The following is a 23,574-nucleotide window of genomic DNA, read 5'->3' on the forward strand; positions in this document are numbered from 1 at the left end:
AGAACAAAATAAGAAATTTGAATATTTATACGTAGCATATTTTAGGTTAAGGTAGCCTCAATTAATATACTAATTAAATAGTACAAAACCTCCACAGTTAAACAAAAAATTTTAAGAATATTTAGAGCAAGTGCTAATGCAAATGCAATTTTATAATGCTACACTTTGTAAGCCTAAAATAATACCTATACTAGTTGAAATTGAGAATCTTATAGTACAAAATTTTGGGTGCGTGCACCTCTAGCAGTCTACCAGACCCGGTCGATCATACTGTTGTCCTGGGGCTTCTGGTTCATGGTGGTCAATTGCTGGTGGTAGTTGCGCATCTGGTTGCTGCGGCGTGGCTGCGCCAGATACTCGAACATGCTCTGCAGATGCTGCGACAGCATCTTGCTCAAGTCGCTCGGCATGGGATCCGTCCAGAAGAAGTCGTGGTTGAGGGCCGTGTCCGCATCAATACGTTTCTTGGGGTCCAGGGTCAGTAGCTTGTCCAGCAGATCACAGCCGGTGGGATCCTTGACATACGGACGCAGGCGCTCCTTGACGCGACGCTTCTGGTTCTTTGGCAGCTCAATGGATTTGTACAGCTCCAGCTCCTCCACGCCGGGCCATACGTCCGGCGTAAAGGAGCCGCACAGCTGCGAGATGAAGGTCAGCTGTTGCTGCTCTGTGTTTCCCTGCATGATGGGCGAGCGGGTCCACATTTCGGCCATGATGCAGCCAGCGCCCCACATGTCCACGGGCGGTCCGTAGTTGCGGTCACCCAGTAGCAGCTCTGGCGGGCGGTACCACAAGGTCACCACACGATTGGTGTAGCGATTCTTGCTCTCGTTCTTTGGAATGCTGAAAGCGCGGGCCAACCCAAAGTCTGCCAGCTTTAAAATGCCATGCTTGGTGATCAGCACATTGGCAGCCTTCATGTCACGATGCAGGATCTACAAATGGAAATGCAAAATGAAAACTTTGTGCTAAACACTTGTTTTATGTTATGACTCACCTTGTTGCTGTGGATGTAGTACAAACCATTGAGCAGCTGCTGCATCACCTTCTTGATCTCGCCCAGACTGAACTTCACATTCATGTTGGATAGAAGTCCAGCCAAATCGTGCTCGCAGAAATCGAAGACCAAGTAAAAAGTGGATCTGTAACCATTCGTGGCGGTGGCCTTTGTGCGGCAAATCTCGATTAGATTAACCACGTTCTCGTGCTTCAGCAGCTGAAGGATGCGGATCTCTCGCAGGGCCGTGATGGGGAACTAGGGAGCATAAACAAGTTACGAACAGATCTTCTTATATGTGAGTTTACACGCACGCCCTCCTTTTCGTTGTCCATCAGCACCTTCTTCATGGCCACAAACTTCTTGTTGCCCTTCTTCTCCCGAGCCTTGAAAACCTCTCTGCGAACGGAGTGGGGCTTTAGTACCGAAAGTTATGTGCACTTTAAGGACATACCCGAACGTGCCTTGACCAATTTTGGCCACCTTCTCGTATTTGTTGCTCTCGTCGCAGTAGGGAAAGTCATAGTCCTCGATGTACTTCTGCTTTTCCATCAAAGACATGGTGCGCGAGGAGCTGGAACCGGATGGCGTCGACGTCGACGGCTGCTGGAGCATGTGGGACATGTGCGCCATGGTGGAATATGCCTTTATACGTACAAATTTCGCAATTCCAGGTCCGAAACAAGCCGACAGACAGACGAAAAGAAATCAGCAACAAATGGTGTTGCTACAGCTGATGATTAAAAATAAAACAGTGTGCACTCACTGTTACTGCATATCGATAAAACAATCGATAGGTTCGCTCAACAGCTGCTGTCCAAGCAGTTATCACTTTGCGTTGTTGGTATACACTGGCCAAGTGATATAACCTATCGCAATTTGGCCACAAAATAAAACCCGATTTAATGAATAAACTATTAAATGTAGCGCAGGCAGTGCCGCGCCAGTTTGTCCGGGAATATGCCTTCAAGTCGGATCTGAAAATCAAATGGGTGCGCCCGGAGAAGATCGCGTGCTTTAAGCCGGAAAAGAGTGGCGACCTGGCCAAACTGCCTCCTCTGAAAGCCGATGAGCTGCTGCTGGAATATAGGGATTGCAAGGAGCTGGAGAAGTAAGCATATAACATATTTTTGTGACTTAATAATATTATTTTATTGAACCTATAGAGCCGACGAATCTGTTAAGGCGCAGTTCAAGCTGAGAAACAATGCCAGTTATCTGACCACACAGTTTTATCGTGATGAGATGGTAAAGGAGGTGCAAAGGCATGCCCAGGATTACGGGTCAATGGAGGCCAAGTGTATGTTGCTAGCCAAAATGCAAATTCTTCAATTTTACCCCTAATTAATCTCACGTTTAGTGGCCAAAATGACCGCGGTGATTCGCCGCTATCAGGAGCACATGGATGCCCATCCGCGCGACAAGATGATCAAGGTGCGACTGAAGGAGCTAATCGACAAGCGCAAGAAGTTCCTTAAATACCTAAGACGCTGGGACTATCCACGCTTCGAGTGGATTCTCGAGAAACTCGAACTGGTGTACAAGCCACCGCCGACACATTTCCACTGGATCACCCGCAAGGAGTCGCTGCAAAAGCTGACCGACACTTACTGCGAGAACCTCAAGGAAGAGCGGCTGGAGGCCTACCACAAGCAGCTGCAGGCCCAGCAAATTCCCTTCCTCGAGGAAGCCATCAAGAAGATGCAGTTCGTGCGGCAGGAGCAGATATCCTGCGATGTACCAGTGACCGTGACCGAAGAGCAGATCGCCGACTCGGAAAGGCAGCTGGCCAAGCTCAAGGAGCTGCAGCAGGCGGACGAAGCCGCCAGCAGCCTGAAACAAAACGAGGATAGCTTCAATTAGGCCCGGTTCTTTAATGTTACGGTGTCTTACAATAAATGTAAATGCTGATGTTCTTAAATGATACGTTTTATTATATTTTTAGAGTAAACTCGACATCGTACCACAACGTCATGTTCGAGAGCAGCGCAGACTGGCAAATAAATAAGCAGGCAAGGATGATGCCTTATAGAAATGTATGAAAAAACATGCGATCAGAGAGAAGATCTTAAAGGGTACGGATTACAGCTAACGCCTGCCGGGAGAGCCGGATTTCCGCTTGCCGCCGCTGCTGGAGCTACTCGAGCTGCTCGACGACGAGCTGGAGCTGGAGCTGGACGAACTGGACGACGAAGAGGAAGACACTGAAGAGGTGGAGTCGCGAGAGGTACGCTTGCGTTCCTTGTCGCCATTGCCCGTGGCTACTTTGCTCTTGACATCCGTGGAAGTGACCTCGTCGTCGCCCCAAAGATCGTATTTTGAGAGATCCCCGTCGTCGCCCTCTTCGTCGTCATCATCGTCGTCTTCGACTTTCCGCACCTCATCCCGACTGGACCTCCTGGCCCGTTTCGAGTCCTCTCGATGCTCGCCGTGCTTCCGCTTCTTGCGCCGACCAAACTCATCGTATTCGCTGTCCGAATCCTGGCGATCCTTGTATTCCACCACCCCGCGGTCGTTGTAACCACCGCCGAAGCCTGCAAAGGGAGTTGTTAAGGGGGTTTTGGGACAGGATGCATCTGCTTCAGACTCACCAGTCCGCTCCTCCACGTCCGAGAACTTGGGAGCGTTGCACATGTTGCAGGTCTGGCGACGAGCCCAGTTCACATTGGCGCACTTGCTGCACTGCCAGTCCTCGGCGCTAAACAAACCCCGCGACTTGTCCGCCGCCGCCTTTCCGATCTCCGTACCCAGCTTCTTCTTGCTGGAGCTGCTGCTACTGCTGCTGCTCCCGTTTCCACGGTCTCGCTCTCGATCCCTATCCCGCTCCGGCTTTTCACTGCTTTCGCGGTCGCGGTCGCATTTGTTGCACTGCAAACGGCGGGCGAAATTGAGATGGCGACAGCTGCAAAATCGTGGGAAAGGTGAGATTCGCAGGACTCCTCGCCTGGTTCGGCTGATCCGCCGGTTGGCGGCTATTCCTGCATCTTTACGCGCACTCACTCGTAATCTGGGCAAATCCAATCGCCAGGCGAAGCGACGCTTCCTCCGCCACTGCTTCCTGCGCCCCCAGATGTCACGGCTCCGTTCGAACTGGACATGCTGGGCGCTGGCTGAGAACTCTGCTAAAGGATATTGCTACTGGGCGTCCAAGTAATCCTCCACAGGTCTCAGGAGCAGCATCTAACCGAGATTTTTTTTTACCAATATTCTGTATACGATACGAATTAGGGCTGTCAAAACATCGATGACACTATCGATAGTTTGGCTTTGGCCGGCCGCGGCAATCGATTGCCTTTGGCCTATCACGATAAAACGATATTTTCATTTACGGTATTCCCTATATTTTTGAATGGTTAAATCGTTGTTATCAAGTGTTTGAATTAAGGACCATGGTTGTCTTCATTAGGTACTTTTTATGAATAATTTGAATTATAATATACTGTTCTTTTAAGAGTTATTATGTTCCGTAATGGAAAATCTTCAATGCTAATAACGTGATGCTTACACAAAAAACAGGTATTAATTGAAGCACTCTTAAGAAAAATGTCTACAATAGAAAACATTACAAAATGACAGCCAATAATTTAAATCTGTATTACATTCCTATGATATTTATCTTTAAAGCCAACTCAATAAATAAAGTATAAATTAGGTATTGGCACATTTTCAAAAACAATAACCATGTTAATTAAGTAAAATATGAAAAACACACTTGACTTTAGTAAATAAAAGCGCATTATAGATTTATGAAATCCGAAATTCAAAATAAATAAAATCGTTTCAAGTCTACATTTTGAAACGGTTATATTAGCACTCATGCAGATCCCAGACAATCAACCACAAGAACTTGTATACTTTTAGAGTTTTATTTCCTTAGTTTACAAACAAAAGCCGCTCCAAAAGTAAACACTGATTTTGTTTTGTCGTTTGTTGGATGGTTGATAAAAGAATGTGACTAACGCATAACCAGCAGCTTTTGGGAATAGTCGGGGATACCCACAGACATAGACATCCTTTCCTTTCAGGCTTACTTCTTGCCAGTGCCGATCTTGGCCTTGGCAGTGCCGCGCACCTTCTTCATCCTGTTGCGACGCTCCTTGCGCTGCTTGCGCGTCTGCTTCTTCTGCTCGAAGAGGCCGTGGCGGGCCAGGCGGTACTTGGGCTCGAACTTCTTGGCGTTGTCGAGGGTGTCGTAGATGAGGGCGAAACCCGTGGAGCGGCCGCCGCCGAAGTTGGTGCGGAATCCGAAGGCGAAGACCACATCGGGGGTGACCTTGTACATGGCGGCCAGCTTCTCGCGGATCTCGGTCTTGTTCACCGACGACAATCCCGGGTGCAGGACATCGCAGACCATCTGTTTCCTGGCGAGCAGGCGGTTGGTCATGAACTTGCGGGTGCGGATGGTGGCGGTTGTACCGGACATTCTGACGGAGCTGCAATGGAATTAGTCAGGATTAGTTTAATTCTTGTTTTTACACATAATCGTCGGCACTGCGGATTGTTGTTGTCGCCTACGAGGGAATCAACATAACCTCACAGGTTTTGGGTGCTCCATGTCTCCACGTGTGACACGGCTGTGGGTTTATCCGCCTCCCACGAAAGCGACCTTCAAGCGCAGGTCTGTGAGCAGTCGGCGGGCTGTCTTTGCCTGCATTTTTAACTAGTTTTGGGAGCTAATTACCTTTTAAAACACTTGAAAAGGTTTTAAACACGTCGTTTTGCGAACGCGATTCTTTAGAAAGGAAGATGGCCGTCAGAGTGACCGTGACTGCACGTACTAAATTATACCAAATACTAAATAAATTTACTAGAAAAGTGAAAAGAGCCACAGGCTTATAACTTTGGTAATGGTAAGCTATGACTTAAACCAAAGAAAATATTAATAAATAGAGCTGTTGTTTTAATATTTTTTTGCTTATGATAGACGATTCAATAGAAAGATAAACCAGTTTTGAACTCAGGACAGTTGTAGAGCTAAGAGAAACAACCAGCTTTTCATAAAAATAACATTTATGGTAGCGCGCACTCAAACCCTAACCATACTGTTAGTTTACAGCGAAGTGATGCATTTAAAGCTATTAAAGCTATATTGGCGCCAAACTTAAAAATATTATACAAAACAAAAAACCCTTTTGACCAAAGCATTTATTTTGGAAACTAAAATTTAATATTTGGTACGTATTGAATTCGAAATTATAAGCAATAAGTGGCAGGTTTTAGTTTTATTTTGACTAAGATCTAAGAAAAAGTCACGTGAAATTAGATTAGATTACAAGTAAACCCATTTTTGCCATTGAATATCAAGAAAATTTCGTGCTGATTCAGCTTTACCTCCATTGATATTTTTTCGACAGCAAGAACTGCTTGGCATGCACTTTATTTCCAAACACAAAACTTAATTTACTTTGGTCGACTTTGAGTTGTTCTTCTTATTCCAAACATAAAAGCCACCATAACCCAGGGCCGCCAGCATGGCCACGACCAGAGTGGCTATTCCAGCGTAGAAAACGAACAGGTCGAACAGGTGCAAATGGCAGGAGGAGATGCCAATGCCCCGGGTCCTTACAGCCGCTCCTCCCTTGTGCCGGGCCACGTAGTTCACCCAGAAGAGAGCGTTGGCCAGAGCACCGAGAGGTCGGTCCCTGAACTCCAGCGACACATCTCGGATGGTCAGTTGGAAGTGGGACTCCAGGAGCAGCCTACTCACTGCCCAGTTAAGCGAGCTAGTCGTCACATTACCCTCTTCCAACTGCAGACCCACGCCCAATCGCACGGCTAGCTCCACGTTCCGCCTTTCGTGATGGAAGAGCGGCAGTCCCAGAATGGGCACGTTCCGCACTATGCCCTCCTGAAGGTTCAGAAGGTCGCCGTTGGTTAGGAAAACCTTCACCCTCGGATGCGCCAGGATGTCTATCTGCGGCACCGCATGTTGGATCATCACGTTTTTGGGCAATCCGTCCAGTTTCTTGACATCGTGACATGTCCAGATGACGCTCTCCTTTCTGGCGGCGAACAAGCCAAGCAAAGCCTCCAACTTATCCTTGGGTAACTGTCCACAAGGCTGCTCATTTCCCAGCTGAACGTAAATGACTCCGGCGCGAGCCTCCTCCAGAAAACGCTTCATGTTCCAGGGCAGCTCCTTGGGACCCCGGATATGCAGACCTCCAGCGGGAACGATCTGCTGGATGGTCACTCGGGGGGTCATCAGGGGCACATGACTGTTGAGCAGCAGCACAGATAGCTGGCTGGCCTGCAATTCGGGTATTGAGTGCTGCAGCTTAAAGTACTTGGCCACCAGTTGCTCCTGACCGCCGTAGTGATCCTTGGTAAATCGCTTCCTGCGATCGATACACTCCCGGATATTGCCGAGTCGCTCGGAGAAGCCCAGCTGGACCAAACCTTGGTCAAAATCGATGGGGGAACAGGCCGCCGGCACCAGTGCCTCTTGCACTGCATCCATGTAGCTGCCAAAGTCTGTGGAAATGATACCTATGACAGGACGCTGGTGGAGAGCCCCCAGTGCCAGCAGTGCCTCCGTGTAGAAGTAGTCCATTAGGATCACATCGAAATCAAATTCAAGGTAGGACATCTTTAGCAGTTTCTGGATGGGCTCCTGCACAAGGAAGTGATCCAGGGCGCGGGTTCCAACGCTGGCCAAGGACTGGCGAAGATTTTCAATGGGCAGGCGACCAAGATCAGCTAGGTTTCCCTTGGGTGCCGCCAGTTTTTGCACTGTTTGGGGTGATAATTACTATATTTTTTGGCAGTTTTCATAAGAACCATACTAACACTCGCTCCAGAAGGGATATTCCGGTATCACCGTTTCCGTAACATTATCCAAAGTTTCCCCCAAACCATGTCCCGTATAGACTTCAACCTGTGCGAAGTAACTTTCTGATGATATCCATCTGACTTAACATAGCTTACTACTTACTGTATGCTCCCGGATGGCCAATTCAGTGACTAGAGTTCTCATAACCGCAAAGTGACCCTCGTTGGCATGGGGAAACAGTACCAGGATCTTGGCTCCCTGAGAAATCTGAACCAAAGCTAGGCCAAAAAGTGCCAAAAAGATCCATCGATTCCTATGCGATTCCTATGGATTCAAATTCAAAACAATTTAGGTCATTTCCGAAAGTACACATCATCGAATTAAAGATGCTCCGGCATTTCCTTATCAGTTTGTCAGTTGCCAGGCTACAAAGACGGCTCTTATTGAACTTGTTGCATTCGTGTTTACCAACCATATTTCGTATTCGAACAATAACGATAAGCGATTATAATTAAGTTCCGGCCGTATTTTAACTGCATTCGCCTAGTAAACTCTTCCGGTTCCAGTGAGTAAACGAATCAGACTGAACTCATTTCTCCTTGCGCCTTGACTCCCCACAAAAACAAAACACTCAACTGATTGCTCTCGGGAATATAATCTTAGAGATATGTACGTCCAGAAGTGCTGTGGTCACTGGAACATGTGTGGCATATGCGATTGCCACCAGACCCCAATACAAATGCCTTGTATATAGAGATCCTATTGCTTCCATTAATGTATACAGAGCGATTGTGGGGCTGGAAAAGGGGTACAATTGCACCGACACACATATGTATACTATCCCCCAGTTGAGCGATATGAGATCGTCTCTTGAGCTTATTGTTTTTCTCGCTCAAAAGAAAAATTAAAAAGAGTAAGGGGAGTGGGGTCTTTCGATTTGTTCACATATGCATAATTGTACGAATTTCTTATGTTGAGTGCATTTGCTAATTGTGCAACTTGCAAGTTCATCATTGTCTGACAAAAGTTCTAAATATACTTTTCCTTAGTTTCAGTTACTAGAGGGCTGATTTGGGGTTCTGATATTGTTGTTCTTCGTCAAGAGATTTTGTTGTATTATAACTAAATTTAAAGGGAAACTTTACAAGAATGGGATTGGTACTTAAATTGGTTATTATTTTAGCATTTTCGATATTTTAAAATTGTTAAAGTTCAATAAAATCTTAATGAATAAATCAAGACCTTTGGCTATACTGAGTCCAAATCCAAGGCGGAACTAAAAGTATTTAACAAATTTCTGAATGAAGTTGTAAACTTGATCTAAAATTTTTTAAGATTCTTAAACATTCTTAAATTACGTTAATTGTTTAACCATACAAAAACTCTATTTACATTTTCTTAAACTGGTAAACTAATAAATTCGGTCGACTTTTAAAAAGTTACACTTACTTTTAAATATATGTTATATTTGTAAGACTTCTGGAAGTTTTATGGTTGAGTTATTAATAAAATTCAGAAGTTAACAAAACAGGTTCTGCGACCCAATTAAATGGCCGTTCCAGAAACAGCCTTGCACCTGTTCTTTCAATCATGTCCAATTAGTGTTCCCAGCAAACCCAAACAAACTGAACATACAGAAGTATTCGGCTGTGTGTACTTTAAATTGACGCCAGTGTGCAAATCAGAAAAATGTGACAAACCAAACGATGTTTATCAACAACAAAAGGCAAAACATGGGAAATCTAAATCGAGAACAGAACAGCAGACTCACAAAGGCAAGCAAATTGGCGAAGAGGCAAAAACCGGTTGCCGCTAAGGGAAGTCGCCAAAAGCGAGAAAGCGAGGAAGGGGTTCCAAAACCGGTTCATTGAACCTGAGCACCACCGGCCGGCCCATTATGGTATAGACACACAAAAGAGCTGAAAAGAACGATTCCATCTCCTTTATCACAAACAATGTTCTTTATTTATGCCATTTCTCGTTTTAGTTGAGCAGAGCTACTTGCTTACGGAACAGAATGTAAATAAACATGGCGAATGCAAATGGTAAATGCAAATGTCTGGAAAAATCGATTATGCGTTTAGGCTTAATAAAATCAAATCGGTTATGTTTGCTGATGGATGAAAGGGATCCGTACATAGAGGCTGGGCAGCCAACCAGTTTAATCGGTGGCATCGGCCTTGGCCACGGAGAAGGCCTCCGGGACGGGGATGCTGCCGCTGTTGGCGATGACCACATCCTTGACGGGACGATCGCGGGCATCGGTGGCCGAGTTCTCGATCTGGCGCACCACATTCATGCCCGAGAGGATCTTGCCGAAGACGACGTGGCGTCCGTCCAGCCAGCTGGTCTGCTTGGTGGTGATGAAGAACTGGGAGCCGTTGGTGTCCTTGCCAGCGTTGGCCATGCTCAGCCAGCCGGCGCCGTAGTGCTTCAGCTTGAAGTTCTCATCCTCGAAGCGCTCGCCATAGATGGAACGTCCTCCGGTGCCGTCACCCTTAGTGAAGTCGCCGCCCTGGATCATGAAGTCCTTGATGATGCGGTGGAACTTGCTGCCCTTGAAGCTGCATAGAAAAAAAATATTTAGTTATCAATTTGATGATTTTAGGCTAAATATCAGCGTTACAAAATATATATTTAATTTTTAATTGAATTGAAATTGCTGATGCGGTGGAACTTGCTGCCCCTAAAGGTGCTTACAAAAATAATTGATTATAAGTTTGATGATTTTAGGCTTGATACCATCACCATTATAACCAATATATTTAATTTTGTGTGGGAATGCAATTTGCAAAACGCCAAAATTGTTTTTCCTTATCAATTTGATGGTTTTAAACTAAATTCATTTAACCCAGGATTTGATGATTTTAGCATCGATAAGAGCGGTACAGTTTGAAATGTAAAAATTACAAATTTAATTTGTTTTTGAAAAAAAAGTATTAATCTTAAAAAATAGAATAATGCATAAAACAGCGGTGGGATTTGAACCTGGGCTTGAGTAACGTAAGCAATTGGCAATTTGGCACACATCAAAATGTTATGAAATAAGAAAATATATTTTTTTTAACCGAGTTTTCTTATGGCTGGGGGATTACGAAGTGTGTAGAGTGAGTGCTCTTTGTCAGCCCATTAGTCCATACTATTCCCGAGATTCGCTTTCTCAGCGGCTGATTGGTCGCTTAAACGCCACGTAATTGCTTCAATCTGAGAGCCCCGCTATAACCTACAAACGGTGTAGTTGTTCTGGTGTGCGAGTGCCGCTAATCGGCGGCTTCTTTTTGGAAAGCGTAGCGGTACCTGGTATACGCTACCACTACCCTGCTACTCCAAGTACTCACCCTTCGCCCTCGGGCTTCTGCGCCAGCTCCCGGAAGTTCTCCACCGTCTTCGGAACGGTCTTGCCGAACAGGCCGATTTCGATGCGACCCGCGGGCTCACCGCCAATGGTGATGTCAAAGAAAACCTACGCAAACGGAATTGGTTTATTATTAACAATCATCTCATTTGATTTATTGCATAGCGGGTGTGTGCGAGTGTGTGTGTGCGAGGGAGATGGTGTTCAAGTACACAAAATACACCGGGAGAGGACGAAATCAAAGGAGCACTTACCTTCTCGGTCACTTTGGGTCCTTTGCTGTCATCGGCGACGACGATTCCGGCCACCAGGGCCACCACGCACAGAGATAAAAACAACTTCATGGTTCCAGAAACTCTCAGCGATTGAATTAATTTCTGTTGTAGAGCTGCAGAACCAGAAAATGTGACCAGTCGGCGGCGTGGGTACTACAGAAGCAAAACTCTTTGGAAAAATTGCATTAATGTAGTGCTGGTCACACTTACCTGGCGGGAAATCTGAATTTGAGCTAGGACTCAAACCAGTCCATTTTAAAAAACAAAAAAGAAAGGAAGCAAACTCTTAAGAGCAATATAAAATTGTATACCTTCAAACTTTTATCACCAGTTCGTATTCATAACATTATACCTTCAAACTTTTATCACCAGTTCGTATTCATAACATTAAACCTTTTTTTTTTATTTACCAAATTCCGCAAGTAACTTTAATTCCTAGATTTGCATATAAATTTTCCAATGGAAAGAGTTATTTGTTTAAAAGTATGCAGCAGATCACGAACTAGTTTCTTAGTACTAAAGCTATCTAGATAAAAATGTAGTACAAAAGTTAAAACGTCGGGACGACTCTTTCATATAGCAGTTTTCTGGACTTTGCAACTTTCACCTCACACTATATTTCCAATAAGGATAAGAATAGGCTAGGAAGTTAAAAGAAAACTTTGTGAGTCAGTTAGCCTGCAGACCCTGGCGAATCGGTATATTCCATTTTTGAAGGTGATGTAAATACTACTTCATTATATTTAGTCTTGGTTATTAGCTTCAAATAGACCAAATGAAGAGATTTAACTTTTCTTTTTTTCTGAACCTAACAACGATTGATACTATTGAAAGTATCGATGGTGACCACCATCGATGGTTTTTTAAACCCAACCGGTAAGCATTTTTAGATTTATATATTAAGCTTGAGTGCAGTGAATACAGAAACCAATTAACTATTGGTGAACTGCTATTTGGGTTTGAGATTTGTCCAGTTCCTTAGCAGCTTTCTCTGCCCTTTTCTTTTCTCTGTTGGCCAGGACTTTCTCCCTGGATTTCTGAGCCTTTTCAGCGCAATCCTTGGGACGTGTTTTTAGGGTCATATCATCCACGGCGGCCTGCTTACGAGCTGATCTTGACAAACACCGTTCCATGCAGCTGATGGGCACAAATCTTCCAATAAAGCAGCCGCAGTGTGAACAATAGTGGTTAATATCCTGGCGGCCCTGCCACTTTTTACTACAAAAAATGTTTCGTGTTGTTTAGTTTATAATTAAGAAAAATGTATTAAATCACAAACCAAAGTTTTGTGAACCGCAGGAATCTCTGCAGGCAAGTAACCACCTCCAATTGTACCACACTCGATCCAGACTTTTCGCACGAAGGACAATGTATCCAGGTGGACTCCTCTTTTAGGTAACCCACTTGTTGTTTGTGGCTGACACTAATAGCCACAATCTGCGGCTCCTCTACGGTCATGATGTGAGTTCTAGCGAGAACGATCGGAGACTAAATACAAAACAAAATTTAAAGAGATCGCATGAGGGCAAAATAGATTCAGAATTAGAGATCTCCAGCTACCTCTCTTTCCCGACATTTCTCTCGCTGAGGCGTTGGCAAATTAAATTACCGCATGGAAAACATATAAATCATTCGCTCTTGATTACAAAATTCCATTGTTAAACAGACAAAAAAATTTGATTCAAAGGTTTCCAAAAAAATTTGTATATTAATTTTGTAACACATATATATTTTTTTTAACAGTAAAAAGTAAAAGCATTGTTTTTTTTTGGTTTTATTAACATTAAAATATTCTACAGGAAGGCACCTTTTTCATTAAAAAGCTCAGCATTTTGTTAAAATTTTTCTCCTTGTGTGGATGACATCTTCAGTGATGATCTACAGCTGCGGACGACGGTATACGCCCAGGTACTCCCCGCAGGCACCACAGTGGTGCCTTTTGGTGCAGCATCGCAGCCAGGAACGCACCACACGGGTCTTGGCCTTGGTCCTGCAGTACGGACAGGTGATCTCATTGGGGCCAGGACCCACGGCAAAGTAAAGTGGTTGCGGATCCTGAGCCATTACGGACAGCAAAGATGTTGACTGTGTCAAAAACAAACGCAGACTAAAGCGACCAAAGAGAAATTAGGGGTATACATTGGTCATACAATCTCCAAAGAGAGAAACTTAGCCAGAGAACAGAAGAGTAATTGTATGCATTCAGTTTTATTTTTGTTTTGATGGTTTTGCTGTGGGTGGGTATTTGAATTTTAGAATCGTTTAAAAAAAATGTGTGATCATTGTAGGCTAGGCGGTGGTTGCCTTTATTTGAAGAGGTTCCCTCCTCTTCATGGATCGCCCAAAGTAGCAGCCACAATTGCCGCAGTAATGACTTCGGTCGGTTTGCTTGCAGGGCACATAGTAGTTGAAACAGCAGCAACAACAAAAGGTCCTGAAATAGGATTTATCAGTTGTTTTGAAGACTTACAAACAACTTTATCTTACACAAAAAGACAGCCCACAATGCGGTTAAGTTCGCTGGCCCACCACTTGAGATCATTCTGCACCACACTCAGATCCTTGATTCCACAGGCGGGGCACTTGATCTCCACCGGTTCGCGGGGGAGGTTGAGGAACGTTCCAGCCAGGGGCGTGGCAAAATTCTCATAGATCTTACGCTCCTTCCGATCCTCCAAAGCCTTGGCCGCCCGCTCCCGGACCTCCTGCTCCGTCTCCTTCTCCGGCAGCGTTGTCGTCATGATCGCTCAGCAATCGAACTGAAAGCGAAACGCTGCCAAACAAGCAGGCAACCTGTTTGGTTATTATAAGAGAGCGAGAAGACACTCAAAAAAATACTATTGCATAACTCATTTAGAGAATACATTTAGTAGATCACATCATGAACTTTCTAAAACCTTTAGAATTTAGAAATATTTCTTAATTTTAAAGTCGCTTTCTAAAATCACCCAGTCAAGATTTAAAACCCCACATTTTAGAAAGATTAATATTAAATGATTTTTTGTGTAAATCTATTTATGTATCTTTTAAACAACTTTTTCCAAGTGTGGCAGAGAATATCCAAGAGAACAAGAAAAATTGATTTACAATGCGTCTTTAATTGAGTTAGATGCGTAATAGAATTATAGAACGTAGGAATATTTGGCATTAATTTCATTTTAATTGGTCCGTTAAGTGGGCTATTTAGCCTTGCGCTGGATTCCCACTTTGCCGCCACACGAGCTGCAATAAACCCCCTTGGTGGTCCATTCCCGATTGCAGCCACACCAGGTGCACACGCAGCAGATCCAAAAGAGTGGAAAGATGCTATGTGGAATAAGGGGGAAATAGTTAGTGGTAAGGGGCATCCTTTGATGGGGAAACTCCTTACCAGGAAAGCAAACTGAGGCAAAAGCTGGCGTCCTTGCAACTGGCTGCCCTCATCACGGCCGCCTGGCTCCTCTCCCGACAAAGTGGGCACAGTAACTTGTAGGTTGAGGGTCCGACCGCATAGTACCGGAGGCGTGGCTGCTGGCTGGAGCCGGAAACTGGAGCAGCCGACTCCTGGGCGATCAGGGTCACCTTCTCCGCGGCATGATCATCGATGAAGGGCACCAGGCCATCCTCCAGCACCACATTGGCAATGATATTCCGGGCACGCTCTTCCGTTCCAGCGGGCACCAATCTCACCCGCAGCCTCTCCAGCTGCTGAAGCTGCTCCATGGTAACTGACTATCTGATCTCCGCCAGAGCTACCTAAACCCAGCAGAGAGAGCGAGGTGATCTGATCATAAAGAGAACTTCGAAGAGAGATGCCACTTTTAAAAAAGAATTTGTATGCGACCATGGAGCTATGATGTCATCAGCAGCTATTCAGGGGATATTCACTCGGTGTGGCGGTGGCCCCTCGACCAGAACCAGATCGACAACCAAACATTAGGCCAATATTTGCTTACACAATATATAGAGTAGTTCCAAAACAACATCGACCACATGGGAAGTGTTTCGACATTCCTAAAGACACTTCTGTGTGGTCGAGATGCAAATCATCTATGGGACACATTCTGACATTATAAACATTGAACGTTCTTATAAAAAATTGTATTTTATTAGAAATGCAATTAAGCTTTATATATTAGTTTGAAAGACGAAATGTCTTTACTATAAAATAAAAATATTTATAACAAAAATTGATTTAAGCTATAAATGGAATAAGTTAGACTCAGAAATCAAATAATAAATTATTTTAATTAAGCTATAGACGGAATAAGTTAGACTTAGAAATCACATAGAAAGATAAAATAAATAAAATTAATTTGTCAAAAATTAAATCAATCTATATCGGAATAAGTAAGATTCTGAAATCAATTAGTTTGAAAATCGAAATATTTGTATTCAAATATTCCACGATATGTATACAACAATGGTCTACAACTCCTGTTGATTGGTGTATAACTTTTGTAATTCTTATTGCGTTTACCGGTAAAAACAGCTGATGACTATAGATTTTTTGTATGGTTTTTGTTTATGTTTATGTTTGGTTTGGCTTTGTTTGAATTTTTTTACCATTTAAAGCTGAGTTGAGCGAGTTGCTGTTTGAGAGAGAGCTTAAAGCTTTAGCAAAGTTGTATAAAAAACATTGTTGTTTGTTTCTATTGAGAAAAAACGAAAAACGTAGATCTTAACTTAACTTAACTCATTTAGAATATGAGTATAAAAACTTTTAGACCTTTGAGTTTAGAGGACACAATATAAAAGTTTAACAAAACCATAAGAGTTCGAAAAAATGTTCCTATATACTTAATGTAAAAAAACAACTAAAATAGCTAGTTATTTAAGGTAAGCATATTTTAAATTCTTTTCTTTTTATTTCCTTTTCAGAAAATATTAAAGTACAGTTTTGGAATAAAATATCCATGAACATTATATTTGTTAAAAGTTTTACGAATAATTACCAATATTTATTAAATTACTTTCTCTTGCTCAAACGAATTTTTAAACCCTCCTTGGTCACTAAAACAGGAGCAGCATCGAACCGGAACTCAACCTCTTTGCGAGGAGCCTGAATTAGATCGAAATTGGCCAAAACCTTGGCTACCGCCACCTTTGAATTTACTTTACCCATGCGCAGAGCTGGAGGAATATGTTATAATTAATTGGAGTTACACATATATATTTAATAAAATATTCTCACCTATGCAGTGCCTGGGTCCCTCTCCAAACGGCATATAAGCTGCCTGATCGTAATTCATGATGTCCGCATCAAATCGGTGGGGATCATAGCCATTGGGATTGGGGAAATATTTGGGATCACGTTGCATGCCAAATAGCGAAATAAGGATGGGTGTTCCCTTGGTAATGGTGTGGTTTGTCCCGGGCACAGGATAATCTTCGGTGCATTCTCGGTTCAGGAAGGGCAGGCCGGGATACTTTCGAATGGTTTCTAAAAACACACTTTTAGCATGAAATCAATGTACCTAGATGAGTCTTAAGAAAACCCACCCATAATGCAGAGCTCCAAGAACTTGAATTCTTGCACCGCCTCGTAGGTGAACTTATCCCCCGGCTTCAGATTGTGCTTCTTAAGCACTGCATCCACTTCCTCGCGCGCTTCCTTCAATAGCTCCGGATACATGGACAGCTCGTAGAGGGTAAACGCGGAAGCGGCAGCAGTGGACTCCGATCCAGCCACATAGAAGAGAAATGCCTGGGCGGCAATCTTCTCGAAAGACATTGACTTTAGCTGTTCCTGAGCCGTTTCCATGTCCCACACTTGGTCATCGTCCTCGCCGATCTTGCCCGTATTTCGGAGGCGGATTAGCAGCTGCAGCATGTCTTTGCGCACCACATTATGACGCTCACGGAACTCGATGGTGCGCTTCATCATGTCCCTCAAGGATGTTAAAACCCGGCTCTCGTAACCCAAACGGTTCATTAGTTTGGCAAACCTAAAAATTATTTTTAACTCAATTATGTTCTATTTTTAACCCGTTTTAAATTATTATAAGGACATGTTCTATTAACTATTACTTTAAATTATTAACTGTATTTCACAATTTTGGGTAACGTGTTTTTCTTGGTTTATTATTTGTTTAAATATTAGCTTCTGCCTCAGCCACTGAATTTAACAATTTATCTTAAAAAAAGACGTCAAGAAAAAATGTAATTAATTAACAAATTGATTAATGAATCTCAATACTTAATATTTTTGTTGTTAAATACATTTTTTTTCTAATCTTATCATTTAAAGTGCAGCTGCAATTCTCGAAGATTAAAAAAAACACTCAGCTAAGTAAACATTCAGCGGTGGCAATTAAACTGCAAGAATTTCGCAAACAAATGTATTTTTTTATTTTTTATTTTGTACTCACGGTGGGCATATGAACATAGACATATCGTGAATCTTGAGCAGTAGAGACTCATCCTTTGCCGTTGAGCTGCTTATTTCACGGAACTCATTTTTCGGATTGCTAAAGCTGTCGATCTCCAAGCCGAAGATCACCGATCCAATGATGTCTACCGCATACGTGGTCATCACATCTTTGATCTCCACTTCGTCGGTGTGGTCCAAAACCCCTTTCAAATGTTGTACCAGCTTATCGCCCACATCGTCGATCGTACCGAACATGCCTTTGATTTTTCCGGAGGAGAATGAGGGTGTGAGTTTGTGACGAAGATTCCGCCAGGAGGATCCTCGAAGGTTAAAGAGATTGGCCGAAAGCGGATCCTTTTCCTCATCCACGTAGACCCCACGATCGTGAAAGCTACCGAAATCACTGGTCATGATTTGGCGAGCCAATTGGGCATCTCGGATTAGGATACTCCTTTTGTTAATCATGTATATTCCAACGAATTTGTCTTCGTGTCGGGCATATATATCAGCCAAAGCCAAGCCAAAACTCCTTTCCTGTTTCATAACGGGGTCCATTACACCAAAGGGGATTTTTGCCGGCTCTTCGTCCACTCCCAATCTTTGCCAGTAGGTATAGTGACGCCTCACATATTTGTACAGACATCCCAGGCATAGGATTAGCAGAAAAATAGGCCCACATATCGAGTATCTGTGAATGACACTTTTGGAACGGAAAATCTCCAATTTCGGTTAGCGGTGAAAACTACGCAAACTCCTCGATGTACACTTCCCAAACTAAACAATTCCACTGGCTGGAATCTATTTTATGTAAGACATATAGAACCGATAAGCACCTCGAACGAACGAACGACTAAAGCAATCAGCAAAATTCGTTCTCTTCCAGCTGAGCAAGATACTTCTCAGCTGGAAAAGCTTTCGACTCAAGAAAGAACGCTATAGTCGAGTTCTCCGACTATGTGATACCCGTTACTCAGCTATCAAACTTCAACCTAAGTATTTCCCATACAAAACTACTAAGTTTATGTGGCGCCATCTGTCAAACTGCATAGCCAACACTAGAATTTCCATTCCCACCCCCCCGCTAACAGTTCTGTTATTCTCTCTCTCTCTCTTTCTCATCTGCTAGCAACGGCAGAACAGCGGCCGATCAGTGGCTAAGCCTCCTATTTCCTAAAATAATTATTCGATTTAGAAAATTTTTGTGTCAACCGATAGATATGACAGAAACGCACACACAACAACAACCCCAACCTTCTAACATGTCTCAGAGTGACAGTACATACGTTCACGATTTGCAGTCGTTAGAGTGGGCGTGGCTCGGTTTTGCAATAAACTTGCACTGCTTAGGAACTACTGGAATCTGCATTCCAAGTCCCGAATCTCTAGCTTTTATAGTTTCCGAGATCCAGACGTACAGTTTATACAGACGGACGGGCGGATTTGATTTGATTTGATTGAGGAACTTTACGTTTTTATTTTAGAGTTTCTAAAGTTGTGCAGGATATTCCGCAAATAGAGGATATTCCGCTTTCAAAGTTTGACCTTGAATATAAGCATTTTAATGTATTTTAAAAGAAAATAGTTGTATAAGCCAACCAACCCTATGTATCATAGGCATTTTAAGATTTTTTTAAATTATTTATTAATAATTCTCATCCAAACGTTTTGCCTCAAGCGCCTTGCGCTGCCTGCCCAGCTTCTTCTCATCCAGCTGCTCCTTCTCCACCTTGTGGAATCTCTGCCAGCGTCCATGGTCCTCCACCTCGCCCCTTTGGAGGCGAAATAGTGTTCTCTTGTACCAACTAAGAGTTATGTCGCGTCCTATAAAGCAGCCGCAGGAACTGCAGTAATGGTTGACATCATGACGACCCTTCCAGCGAATGGGATTGCTATGATATGAAAAATATTTGTAAAAGAGCACTTGGCTTGTAAATTAAATTTTAAAATTATTTTCAAAATGATTTCCAACTAGTTTTATAAGTTTATAGATCAATAAGATAATAAAATTAATATGTTAAAAGTACAACCGCGAAATATATACAAACTTGTAGGCCGTGTTATTATTCAAAACGTTTTGTTAGATTTTTTTCCATTATCAATTATCCTAACAGGATGGGTACTTAAGCCTACCAGCAGAGGAGCACATTTAGCGAGCAGGCAATCTTCTGTAGAATGGTCACTGCCTCCGGCTGCACGCGAGTGATCTGCAACTCCTGGCAGGCGGGGCACTCCAACTCCTGGGGCTCGGTGGTCAGGTGACCCACCTGCGGCACCGCCGAGATGTCGCCCTCGAAGGCACTGCCATCCAGACTCTCGGTGCTGGCCATTTCGAAGCGGCAGAGCAACTGACTCGAGAGCCGCGAACATTCGCATGATGTATCCCAATCTGCATTGGTATCTACATCACAATCAAAGCTAAGAGCGGGCCAGAGAGTGGGAGAGATACTTTTTGGAGGCACCGCCTGAGTGATGATCGAATAAATTCAAGTAACTTATTAAAAAATTTGACAACAGCTGCCGGTTTATTTATAGATCACTTGCGCGGATTCTAGAGAGCTAACTAAGTGGACGTCCAGCTATTTGGGACGCCAGTGGAAGCCCAAGTGACCACCGCATCGGCTGCAGAACACACGTTTCGACTTTAGGCGACTTTGCAGACAGGAGTAGACAAAAGTCAGGGCGAAGATGGGAAAGCAACTGAACATAGAGAGAAAAACAGGTTAGTCCCTTAGGATATTTTTTGTATTTTATACATTTTCGATAACCTACCAGGACAGGGCGGATAAAAGGCAGCTGAGCTGGCCCAATGCTCCCGTCATCTCCACGGTTTCCGTCTTGGAATTTTGCTGGCACAATGGACAGCGAACCTGGTAGCTACTGGGTCCAATGCTGAAGAATCGCACCTGCGGCTTGCCGGGACGCTCCTCCAGCGTGATTGTGGTGGCCTCCGATTGGTTGTCCCCCCCTTGGAGGTCCACCTCCAGATCTGCATCCAAGTCGTTCCCTCGAGACATTGCGACTGGCCAGCGATGCCAAACAACTTGGCAAATCCCCCAGTAGTGAAATTAATAATAAAGAGAAATACTTTATCGAAGAGATCTGAGCTAAGAGAAAAACACATGGGAGAATGCTGCAGAAATCAAAAATTTTTTTGGCACTCAGCACTTCAGTCTCAGCGCGCTCATTTCTCGCCGCAAGGTCAACAAAAAGTGCTTAAAAACTATATAAACAAATAATTAAATGCGGAGCACCCACTCCGAGCCCGATAAACCCCCACCCCCCTCTCCTTATTGTCTTTTCCATGCCCCCAAGAGGTAGCCACACTTGCCACAGATGACCTTGCAGTCGTTGGCGGATCGTCTCGGGCAGCAGGGATAAATGGGCAGCAGGGCAAAGCAGCTGGAAATGATAAGAAAATAATCAGGACAACAAGGAGACATTTTTTAAATAGTCTCTAGTCTATAAATTTTAATAACTGTACTTATACATATTAACTTCAGGTTATTACGTTTTTGAAAGGAAATAAAACTGGTTATAATTATCGAATTTTAATTATTTAATTGTTCTAATTGTCTAAATATTCCAAATGCATATCTAGCATAGCAGATCGAAAATGCCCATTAGATGTTAAATAATTATAGTTTAAATAGTAAATCAGTAATTAACACCAAACTGTTTTTATGTTTATTTTAAAGGATGATATTTTTTGTTTTTGAAAATTAAACTTCCTTTAGCTAAGATACATTAAACGATATCCGCCAATTTATTAAAATTTTGGTCACTAAGTAAAAGTAATAGCCCATAAACTAAAACATCCAAAAAATTTGTGTCATATTTGTATTTTCTTTAAATTTGAATTGATTGCCCCTAAATTTAATTTTAATAGCTCAGCACTTTTTAATAGCTCAATAAACCCGTGGTTCTTCAATTTGAAATTGAATTGTCAGATGCATTAAAAGGAAAATTTGTCTTTCTTAAACTGCATATCGACTTAGCACTCACCACATGGTCAGGAGTCGCTCCAGCCGGACTCCCTGCTCGTGCAACCGCTCGTGGCACTCCGGACAGTACATCTGTCGAAGGCAACTGATGTTGGTGGCCGCCGGCGGCGGAGGTGATACCTTCTCGGCCAGCTGCCCCGTGGAGTTGCTCTTCCGGCAGAAGTAGGTGTCCGGCTCCGACTCCTCGGCATAGCCGTATGGATAGCCCCTGTGAGGGGGCGTGGATAGGAGCAACTGGTCCAGAGCCTGGGCAGATTGCTGCTTGACCTGGCCGCAGTTGGGGTTCAGGTTAATCTCCACCAGATCCGCTGGGAACTCTTCCTCCTCGGGAGCTTGCAGATGGAACGTCAGCTGCCGACTCATGTTGCTGAACTGACTCGACTTGGCTTTTCTATTTGCCTATAAATTGGGTTATTTTACAATTGAAACATTGAAACCATAAAAAACATAAGTCAAACAGTTAGGTCTGGCAAGTAAGGAATGGCAAGGGGATCATTTGGGGTCGAGCGGGGTGTTAGACAAACCAGTTGTTCATCTGTTTTGTCAAGCCCCCGTCCAGCTGCTTATTTGCCTAACACTATTTTCATGGTTGCGATGTTAACGGCTGCACTTGAACGTAGACCCCATGAAGAAAAGCTTCCGGCGAGTGGGTGAATAATAGAGCTTTTGCCATAAAGCAACAACGCTTCGAATACAGTTTAATTAACCCATTGAATACCAAAAATACTAAACTAGTAAAGGAAACAATAAAATACATTATTAAATAAAATAAAAAATATTTATTTATTAAATATTATAGTAGAACATATTTTATTTAGCAGATCTGGTTATGAAACGTATGTAGTTATGTATATAAGTTTAGAATTAAATGAAAAATGCAATAACATTACTAAATATTATAGTAGAAAGTTTTTTAATTAGGAGATCTATGTACCTTAGCTAATTTAACTTGTTTCGATATTAAATAGAAACCTCGAGAAAACCGAAATTTCAAATTTTTTTTTGCTTTTAACTAGACCTGCATGACTCACCAATTTCTTGGTTGCTGTGTTATCTATCTAGGGTAGAATTATTTTACTACTGAGCTTTCCACACTCGAGTTATGATTCACTTGAATCTTATGTTTGATGTGACTCGAAAGGACCAATTTTTTTTCTTTCCTTGAATACTTCTTATTAAATTGTTTATTCTTTTTATAATATAGTAATCATAATTCTTTGTTCTGATCTTTTTTATTGTAGCTTTAAAACAATATTAAATACAAAAACGCGTCACAGGGTTAGCAAAATTTAAATGTCTTTAAAAACAATTAATTTAAGTGTTAATTTCAAATGGTGATAGGATAGGACAAAAAAATTGAATTAAAATCGTGATAAAGGTGAAAAAACATCATTAAATAAAAACATACAAAAATCGTATAAGGCGTTAAAACAGATGCAACATTTTATACTTCAAATTTAGGCTGGATTCTTAAACCGGTACAGAATTTACTATGATTAAATAAAGGTAAGAGAGTGAGAGCCGACAAATTGTGTTGGCTAAATGCTCTCGCGACAATATGTTTCTAAACCAAGCACAGCGTAATTCAATTTCCCATGCAGTTCAACTTGTCAAACCTTGTTTTGCTTATTCATTATCAGCCTATTTAATATAGGTGCTATCTTATAAGTGACTCATCTAACACACATTCACAGGAGCATCCCTAAAACTCACTAAATCAAGTGTACAATAAAAAAGATATATGTTTATGAGTACGAATGAAGTCCACGTTGTATGAAAGCTATCACAACGTAGCGATAAGATTGTAGCCAAATGTTAAGGT

At 42.8% G+C, this 23,574-nt stretch overlaps 14 protein-coding genes across 15 annotated transcripts; 1 reads left to right on the forward strand and 13 right to left on the reverse strand.

Moving 5' to 3' along the window:
* Positions 1-126: 126 nt before the first annotated feature.
* LOC128255505 (cyclin-dependent kinase 9) lies at positions 127-1,750 on the reverse strand. Its single transcript, XM_052985153.1, has 4 exons — positions 1,452-1,750; positions 1,312-1,396; positions 998-1,255; positions 127-935 (listed from the first exon to the last, which is right to left on the reverse strand). The coding sequence occupies exons 1-4, from the start codon at positions 1,628-1,630 to the stop codon at positions 249-251; spliced, it is 1,209 nt and encodes a 402-aa protein (XP_052841113.1). The 5' UTR covers positions 1,631-1,750; the 3' UTR covers positions 127-248.
* Positions 1,751-1,817: 67 nt separating this feature from the next.
* LOC128255507 (28S ribosomal protein S15, mitochondrial) lies at positions 1,818-2,918 on the forward strand. The gene is made up of 3 exons (XM_052985155.1): positions 1,818-2,108; positions 2,164-2,297; positions 2,358-2,918. Exons 1-3 carry the CDS (start codon positions 1,903-1,905, stop codon positions 2,858-2,860), a joined length of 843 nt encoding a protein of 280 aa, XP_052841115.1. The 5' UTR covers positions 1,818-1,902; the 3' UTR covers positions 2,861-2,918.
* LOC128255506 (zinc finger Ran-binding domain-containing protein 2) lies at positions 2,852-4,244 on the reverse strand. The gene is made up of 3 exons (XM_052985154.1): positions 3,998-4,244; positions 3,589-3,899; positions 2,852-3,531 (listed from the first exon to the last, which is right to left on the reverse strand). The coding sequence occupies exons 1-3, from the start codon at positions 4,093-4,095 to the stop codon at positions 3,086-3,088; spliced, it is 855 nt and encodes a 284-aa protein (XP_052841114.1). The 5' UTR covers positions 4,096-4,244; the 3' UTR covers positions 2,852-3,085.
* Positions 4,245-4,844: 600 nt separating this feature from the next.
* Positions 4,845-5,781, reverse strand: LOC128255515 (40S ribosomal protein S24). The gene is made up of 2 exons (XM_052985166.1): positions 5,679-5,781; positions 4,845-5,430 (listed from the first exon to the last, which is right to left on the reverse strand). The coding sequence occupies exon 2, from the start codon at positions 5,418-5,420 to the stop codon at positions 5,025-5,027; it is 396 nt and encodes a 131-aa protein (XP_052841126.1). The 5' UTR covers positions 5,421-5,430; positions 5,679-5,781; the 3' UTR covers positions 4,845-5,024.
* A 525-nt stretch (positions 5,782-6,306) lies between these two features.
* LOC128255501 (UDP-glycosyltransferase UGT5) lies at positions 6,307-8,440 on the reverse strand. 2 transcript variants are annotated; one of them, XM_052985142.1, is made up of 4 exons: positions 8,242-8,440; positions 7,932-8,093; positions 7,787-7,874; positions 6,307-7,729 (listed from the first exon to the last, which is right to left on the reverse strand). In XM_052985142.1, the coding sequence occupies exons 1-4, from the start codon at positions 8,242-8,244 to the stop codon at positions 6,393-6,395; spliced, it is 1,590 nt and encodes a 529-aa protein (XP_052841102.1). In that variant the 5' UTR covers positions 8,245-8,440; the 3' UTR covers positions 6,307-6,392. The 2 variants fall into 2 exon arrangements, with proteins under 2 accessions (XP_052841102.1, XP_052841104.1); XM_052985144.1 differs by lacking the exons at positions 7,932-8,093; positions 8,242-8,440 and having other exon boundaries at positions 7,789-7,867.
* Positions 8,441-9,708: 1,268 nt separating this feature from the next.
* Positions 9,709-11,536, reverse strand: LOC128255508 (peptidyl-prolyl cis-trans isomerase 6). Its single transcript, XM_052985157.1, has 3 exons — positions 11,379-11,536; positions 11,108-11,232; positions 9,709-10,333 (listed from the first exon to the last, which is right to left on the reverse strand). Exons 1-3 carry the CDS (start codon positions 11,466-11,468, stop codon positions 9,931-9,933), a joined length of 618 nt encoding a protein of 205 aa, XP_052841117.1. The 5' UTR covers positions 11,469-11,536; the 3' UTR covers positions 9,709-9,930.
* A 765-nt stretch (positions 11,537-12,301) lies between these two features.
* Positions 12,302-12,897, reverse strand: LOC128255510 (uncharacterized). Its single transcript, XM_052985159.1, has 2 exons — positions 12,679-12,897; positions 12,302-12,617 (listed from the first exon to the last, which is right to left on the reverse strand). The coding sequence occupies exons 1-2, from the start codon at positions 12,855-12,857 to the stop codon at positions 12,335-12,337; spliced, it is 462 nt and encodes a 153-aa protein (XP_052841119.1). The 5' UTR covers positions 12,858-12,897; the 3' UTR covers positions 12,302-12,334.
* A 260-nt stretch (positions 12,898-13,157) lies between these two features.
* Positions 13,158-13,521, reverse strand: LOC128255520 (uncharacterized). The gene has a single exon (XM_052985172.1). The coding sequence runs from the start codon at positions 13,461-13,463 to the stop codon at positions 13,278-13,280; it is 186 nt and encodes a 61-aa protein (XP_052841132.1). The 5' UTR covers positions 13,464-13,521; the 3' UTR covers positions 13,158-13,277.
* Positions 13,522-13,588: 67 nt separating this feature from the next.
* On the reverse strand, positions 13,589-14,167 carry LOC128255514 (uncharacterized). The gene is made up of 2 exons (XM_052985164.1): positions 13,887-14,167; positions 13,589-13,833 (listed from the first exon to the last, which is right to left on the reverse strand). The coding sequence occupies exons 1-2, from the start codon at positions 14,138-14,140 to the stop codon at positions 13,689-13,691; spliced, it is 399 nt and encodes a 132-aa protein (XP_052841124.1). The 5' UTR covers positions 14,141-14,167; the 3' UTR covers positions 13,589-13,688.
* Positions 14,168-14,477: 310 nt separating this feature from the next.
* On the reverse strand, positions 14,478-15,264 carry LOC128255511 (uncharacterized). The gene is made up of 2 exons (XM_052985160.1): positions 14,770-15,264; positions 14,478-14,705 (listed from the first exon to the last, which is right to left on the reverse strand). Exons 1-2 carry the CDS (start codon positions 15,099-15,101, stop codon positions 14,579-14,581), a joined length of 459 nt encoding a protein of 152 aa, XP_052841120.1. The 5' UTR covers positions 15,102-15,264; the 3' UTR covers positions 14,478-14,578.
* Positions 15,265-16,232: 968 nt separating this feature from the next.
* On the reverse strand, positions 16,233-18,598 carry LOC128255503 (probable cytochrome P450 6d2). The gene is made up of 4 exons (XM_052985152.1): positions 17,750-18,598; positions 16,881-17,326; positions 16,573-16,821; positions 16,233-16,511 (listed from the first exon to the last, which is right to left on the reverse strand). The coding sequence occupies exons 1-4, from the start codon at positions 18,304-18,306 to the stop codon at positions 16,348-16,350; spliced, it is 1,416 nt and encodes a 471-aa protein (XP_052841112.1). The 5' UTR covers positions 18,307-18,598; the 3' UTR covers positions 16,233-16,347.
* Positions 18,599-19,368: 770 nt separating this feature from the next.
* On the reverse strand, positions 19,369-20,227 carry LOC128255512 (uncharacterized). Its single transcript, XM_052985162.1, has 2 exons — positions 19,882-20,227; positions 19,369-19,640 (listed from the first exon to the last, which is right to left on the reverse strand). Exons 1-2 carry the CDS (start codon positions 20,076-20,078, stop codon positions 19,394-19,396), a joined length of 444 nt encoding a protein of 147 aa, XP_052841122.1. The 5' UTR covers positions 20,079-20,227; the 3' UTR covers positions 19,369-19,393.
* Positions 20,228-20,243: 16 nt separating this feature from the next.
* LOC128255517 (uncharacterized) lies at positions 20,244-20,765 on the reverse strand. Its single transcript, XM_052985168.1, has 2 exons — positions 20,521-20,765; positions 20,244-20,448 (listed from the first exon to the last, which is right to left on the reverse strand). Exons 1-2 carry the CDS (start codon positions 20,763-20,765, stop codon positions 20,328-20,330), a joined length of 366 nt encoding a protein of 121 aa, XP_052841128.1. The 3' UTR covers positions 20,244-20,327.
* Positions 20,766-21,010: 245 nt separating this feature from the next.
* Positions 21,011-22,222, reverse strand: LOC128255509 (uncharacterized). Its single transcript, XM_052985158.1, has 2 exons — positions 21,754-22,222; positions 21,011-21,150 (listed from the first exon to the last, which is right to left on the reverse strand). Exons 1-2 carry the CDS (start codon positions 22,113-22,115, stop codon positions 21,039-21,041), a joined length of 474 nt encoding a protein of 157 aa, XP_052841118.1. The 5' UTR covers positions 22,116-22,222; the 3' UTR covers positions 21,011-21,038.
* Between the last annotated feature and the right edge of the window lie 1,352 nt (positions 22,223-23,574).

The sequence above is a fragment of the Drosophila gunungcola genome, assembly GCF_025200985.1.
Source record: "Drosophila gunungcola strain Sukarami chromosome 2R unlocalized genomic scaffold, Dgunungcola_SK_2 000011F, whole genome shotgun sequence".
NCBI classification, from domain to species: Eukaryota; Metazoa; Arthropoda; class Insecta; order Diptera; family Drosophilidae; genus Drosophila; species Drosophila gunungcola.

What these genes read in the sequence shown, in the direction of transcription:
- LOC128255505 (XM_052985153.1), bottom strand. Translation starts at nt 1,630, where the DNA reads ATGGCGCACATGTCCCACATGCTCCAGCAGCCGTCGACGTCGACGCCA. An exon ending in ATTGGTCAAGGCACGTTCGG is followed by an intron (nt 1,397 to 1,451) that starts GTATGTCCTTAA and finishes CTCCGTTCGCAG; the next exon opens with AGAGGTTTTCAAGGCTCGGG. An exon ending in ACTACATCCACAGCAACAAG is followed by an intron (nt 936 to 997) that starts GTGAGTCATAAC and finishes TTCCATTTGTAG; the next exon opens with ATCCTGCATCGTGACATGAA.
- LOC128255507 (XM_052985155.1), top strand. Translation starts at nt 1,903, where the DNA reads ATGAATAAACTATTAAATGTAGCGCAGGCAGTGCCGCGCCAGTTTGTC. An exon ending in GATTGCAAGGAGCTGGAGAA is followed by an intron (nt 2,109 to 2,163) that starts GTAAGCATATAA and finishes TTGAACCTATAG; the next exon opens with AGCCGACGAATCTGTTAAGG. An exon ending in CGGGTCAATGGAGGCCAAGT is followed by an intron (nt 2,298 to 2,357) that starts GTATGTTGCTAG and finishes TCTCACGTTTAG; the next exon opens with TGGCCAAAATGACCGCGGTG.
- LOC128255506 (XM_052985154.1), bottom strand. Translation starts at nt 4,095, where the DNA reads ATGTCCAGTTCGAACGGAGCCGTGACATCTGGGGGCGCAGGAAGCAGT. An exon ending in TGGATTTGCCCAGATTACGA is followed by an intron (nt 3,900 to 3,997) that starts GTGAGTGCGCGT and finishes ACGATTTTGCAG; the next exon opens with CTGTCGCCATCTCAATTTCG. An exon ending in GGACGTGGAGGAGCGGACTG is followed by an intron (nt 3,532 to 3,588) that starts GTGAGTCTGAAG and finishes CTCCCTTTGCAG; the next exon opens with GCTTCGGCGGTGGTTACAAC.
- LOC128255515 (XM_052985166.1), bottom strand. Translation starts at nt 5,420, where the DNA reads ATGTCCGGTACAACCGCCACCATCCGCACCCGCAAGTTCATGACCAAC.
- LOC128255501 (XM_052985142.1), bottom strand. An exon ending in TGGCCATCCGGGAGCATACA is followed by an intron (nt 7,875 to 7,931) that starts GTAAGTAGTAAG and finishes TACTTCGCACAG; the next exon opens with GTTGAAGTCTATACGGGACA. An exon ending in ATATCCCTTCTGGAGCGAGT is followed by an intron (nt 7,730 to 7,786) that starts GTTAGTATGGTT and finishes CACCCCAAACAG; the next exon opens with TGCAAAAACTGGCGGCACCC.
- LOC128255508 (XM_052985157.1), bottom strand. Translation starts at nt 11,468, where the DNA reads ATGAAGTTGTTTTTATCTCTGTGCGTGGTGGCCCTGGTGGCCGGAATC. An exon ending in GACCCAAAGTGACCGAGAAG is followed by an intron (nt 11,233 to 11,378) that starts GTAAGTGCTCCT and finishes CCGTTTGCGTAG; the next exon opens with GTTTTCTTTGACATCACCAT. An exon ending in CAGAAGCCCGAGGGCGAAGG is followed by an intron (nt 10,334 to 11,107) that starts GTGAGTACTTGG and finishes TTTTCTATGCAG; the next exon opens with CTTCAAGGGCAGCAAGTTCC.
- LOC128255510 (XM_052985159.1), bottom strand. Translation starts at nt 12,857, where the DNA reads ATGACCGTAGAGGAGCCGCAGATTGTGGCTATTAGTGTCAGCCACAAA. An exon ending in CTGCGGTTCACAAAACTTTG is followed by an intron (nt 12,618 to 12,678) that starts GTTTGTGATTTA and finishes CATTTTTTGTAG; the next exon opens with TAAAAAGTGGCAGGGCCGCC.
- LOC128255520 (XM_052985172.1), bottom strand. Translation starts at nt 13,463, where the DNA reads ATGGCTCAGGATCCGCAACCACTTTACTTTGCCGTGGGTCCTGGCCCC.
- LOC128255514 (XM_052985164.1), bottom strand. Translation starts at nt 14,140, where the DNA reads ATGACGACAACGCTGCCGGAGAAGGAGACGGAGCAGGAGGTCCGGGAG. An exon ending in ATTGTGGGCTGTCTTTTTGT is followed by an intron (nt 13,834 to 13,886) that starts GTAAGATAAAGT and finishes ATCCTATTTCAG; the next exon opens with GACCTTTTGTTGTTGCTGCT.
- LOC128255511 (XM_052985160.1), bottom strand. Translation starts at nt 15,101, where the DNA reads ATGGAGCAGCTTCAGCAGCTGGAGAGGCTGCGGGTGAGATTGGTGCCC. An exon ending in TGCCTCAGTTTGCTTTCCTG is followed by an intron (nt 14,706 to 14,769) that starts GTAAGGAGTTTC and finishes TATTCCACATAG; the next exon opens with CATCTTTCCACTCTTTTGGA.
- LOC128255503 (XM_052985152.1), bottom strand. Translation starts at nt 18,306, where the DNA reads ATGGACCCCGTTATGAAACAGGAAAGGAGTTTTGGCTTGGCTTTGGCT. An exon ending in TCTATGTTCATATGCCCACC is followed by an intron (nt 17,327 to 17,749) that starts GTGAGTACAAAA and finishes AATAATTTTTAG; the next exon opens with GTTTGCCAAACTAATGAACC. An exon ending in GGGACCCAGGCACTGCATAG is followed by an intron (nt 16,512 to 16,572) that starts GTGAGAATATTT and finishes ATATTCCTCCAG; the next exon opens with CTCTGCGCATGGGTAAAGTA.
- LOC128255512 (XM_052985162.1), bottom strand. Translation starts at nt 20,078, where the DNA reads ATGGCCAGCACCGAGAGTCTGGATGGCAGTGCCTTCGAGGGCGACATC. An exon ending in CTAAATGTGCTCCTCTGCTG is followed by an intron (nt 19,641 to 19,881) that starts GTAGGCTTAAGT and finishes TTCATATCATAG; the next exon opens with CAATCCCATTCGCTGGAAGG.
- LOC128255517 (XM_052985168.1), bottom strand. Translation starts at nt 20,765, where the DNA reads ATGTCTCGAGGGAACGACTTGGATGCAGATCTGGAGGTGGACCTCCAA. An exon ending in CTTTTATCCGCCCTGTCCTG is followed by an intron (nt 20,449 to 20,520) that starts GTAGGTTATCGA and finishes CTCTATGTTCAG; the next exon opens with TTGCTTTCCCATCTTCGCCC.
- LOC128255509 (XM_052985158.1), bottom strand. Translation starts at nt 22,115, where the DNA reads ATGAGTCGGCAGCTGACGTTCCATCTGCAAGCTCCCGAGGAGGAAGAG. An exon ending in GAGCGACTCCTGACCATGTG is followed by an intron (nt 21,151 to 21,753) that starts GTGAGTGCTAAG and finishes TATCATTTCCAG; the next exon opens with CTGCTTTGCCCTGCTGCCCA.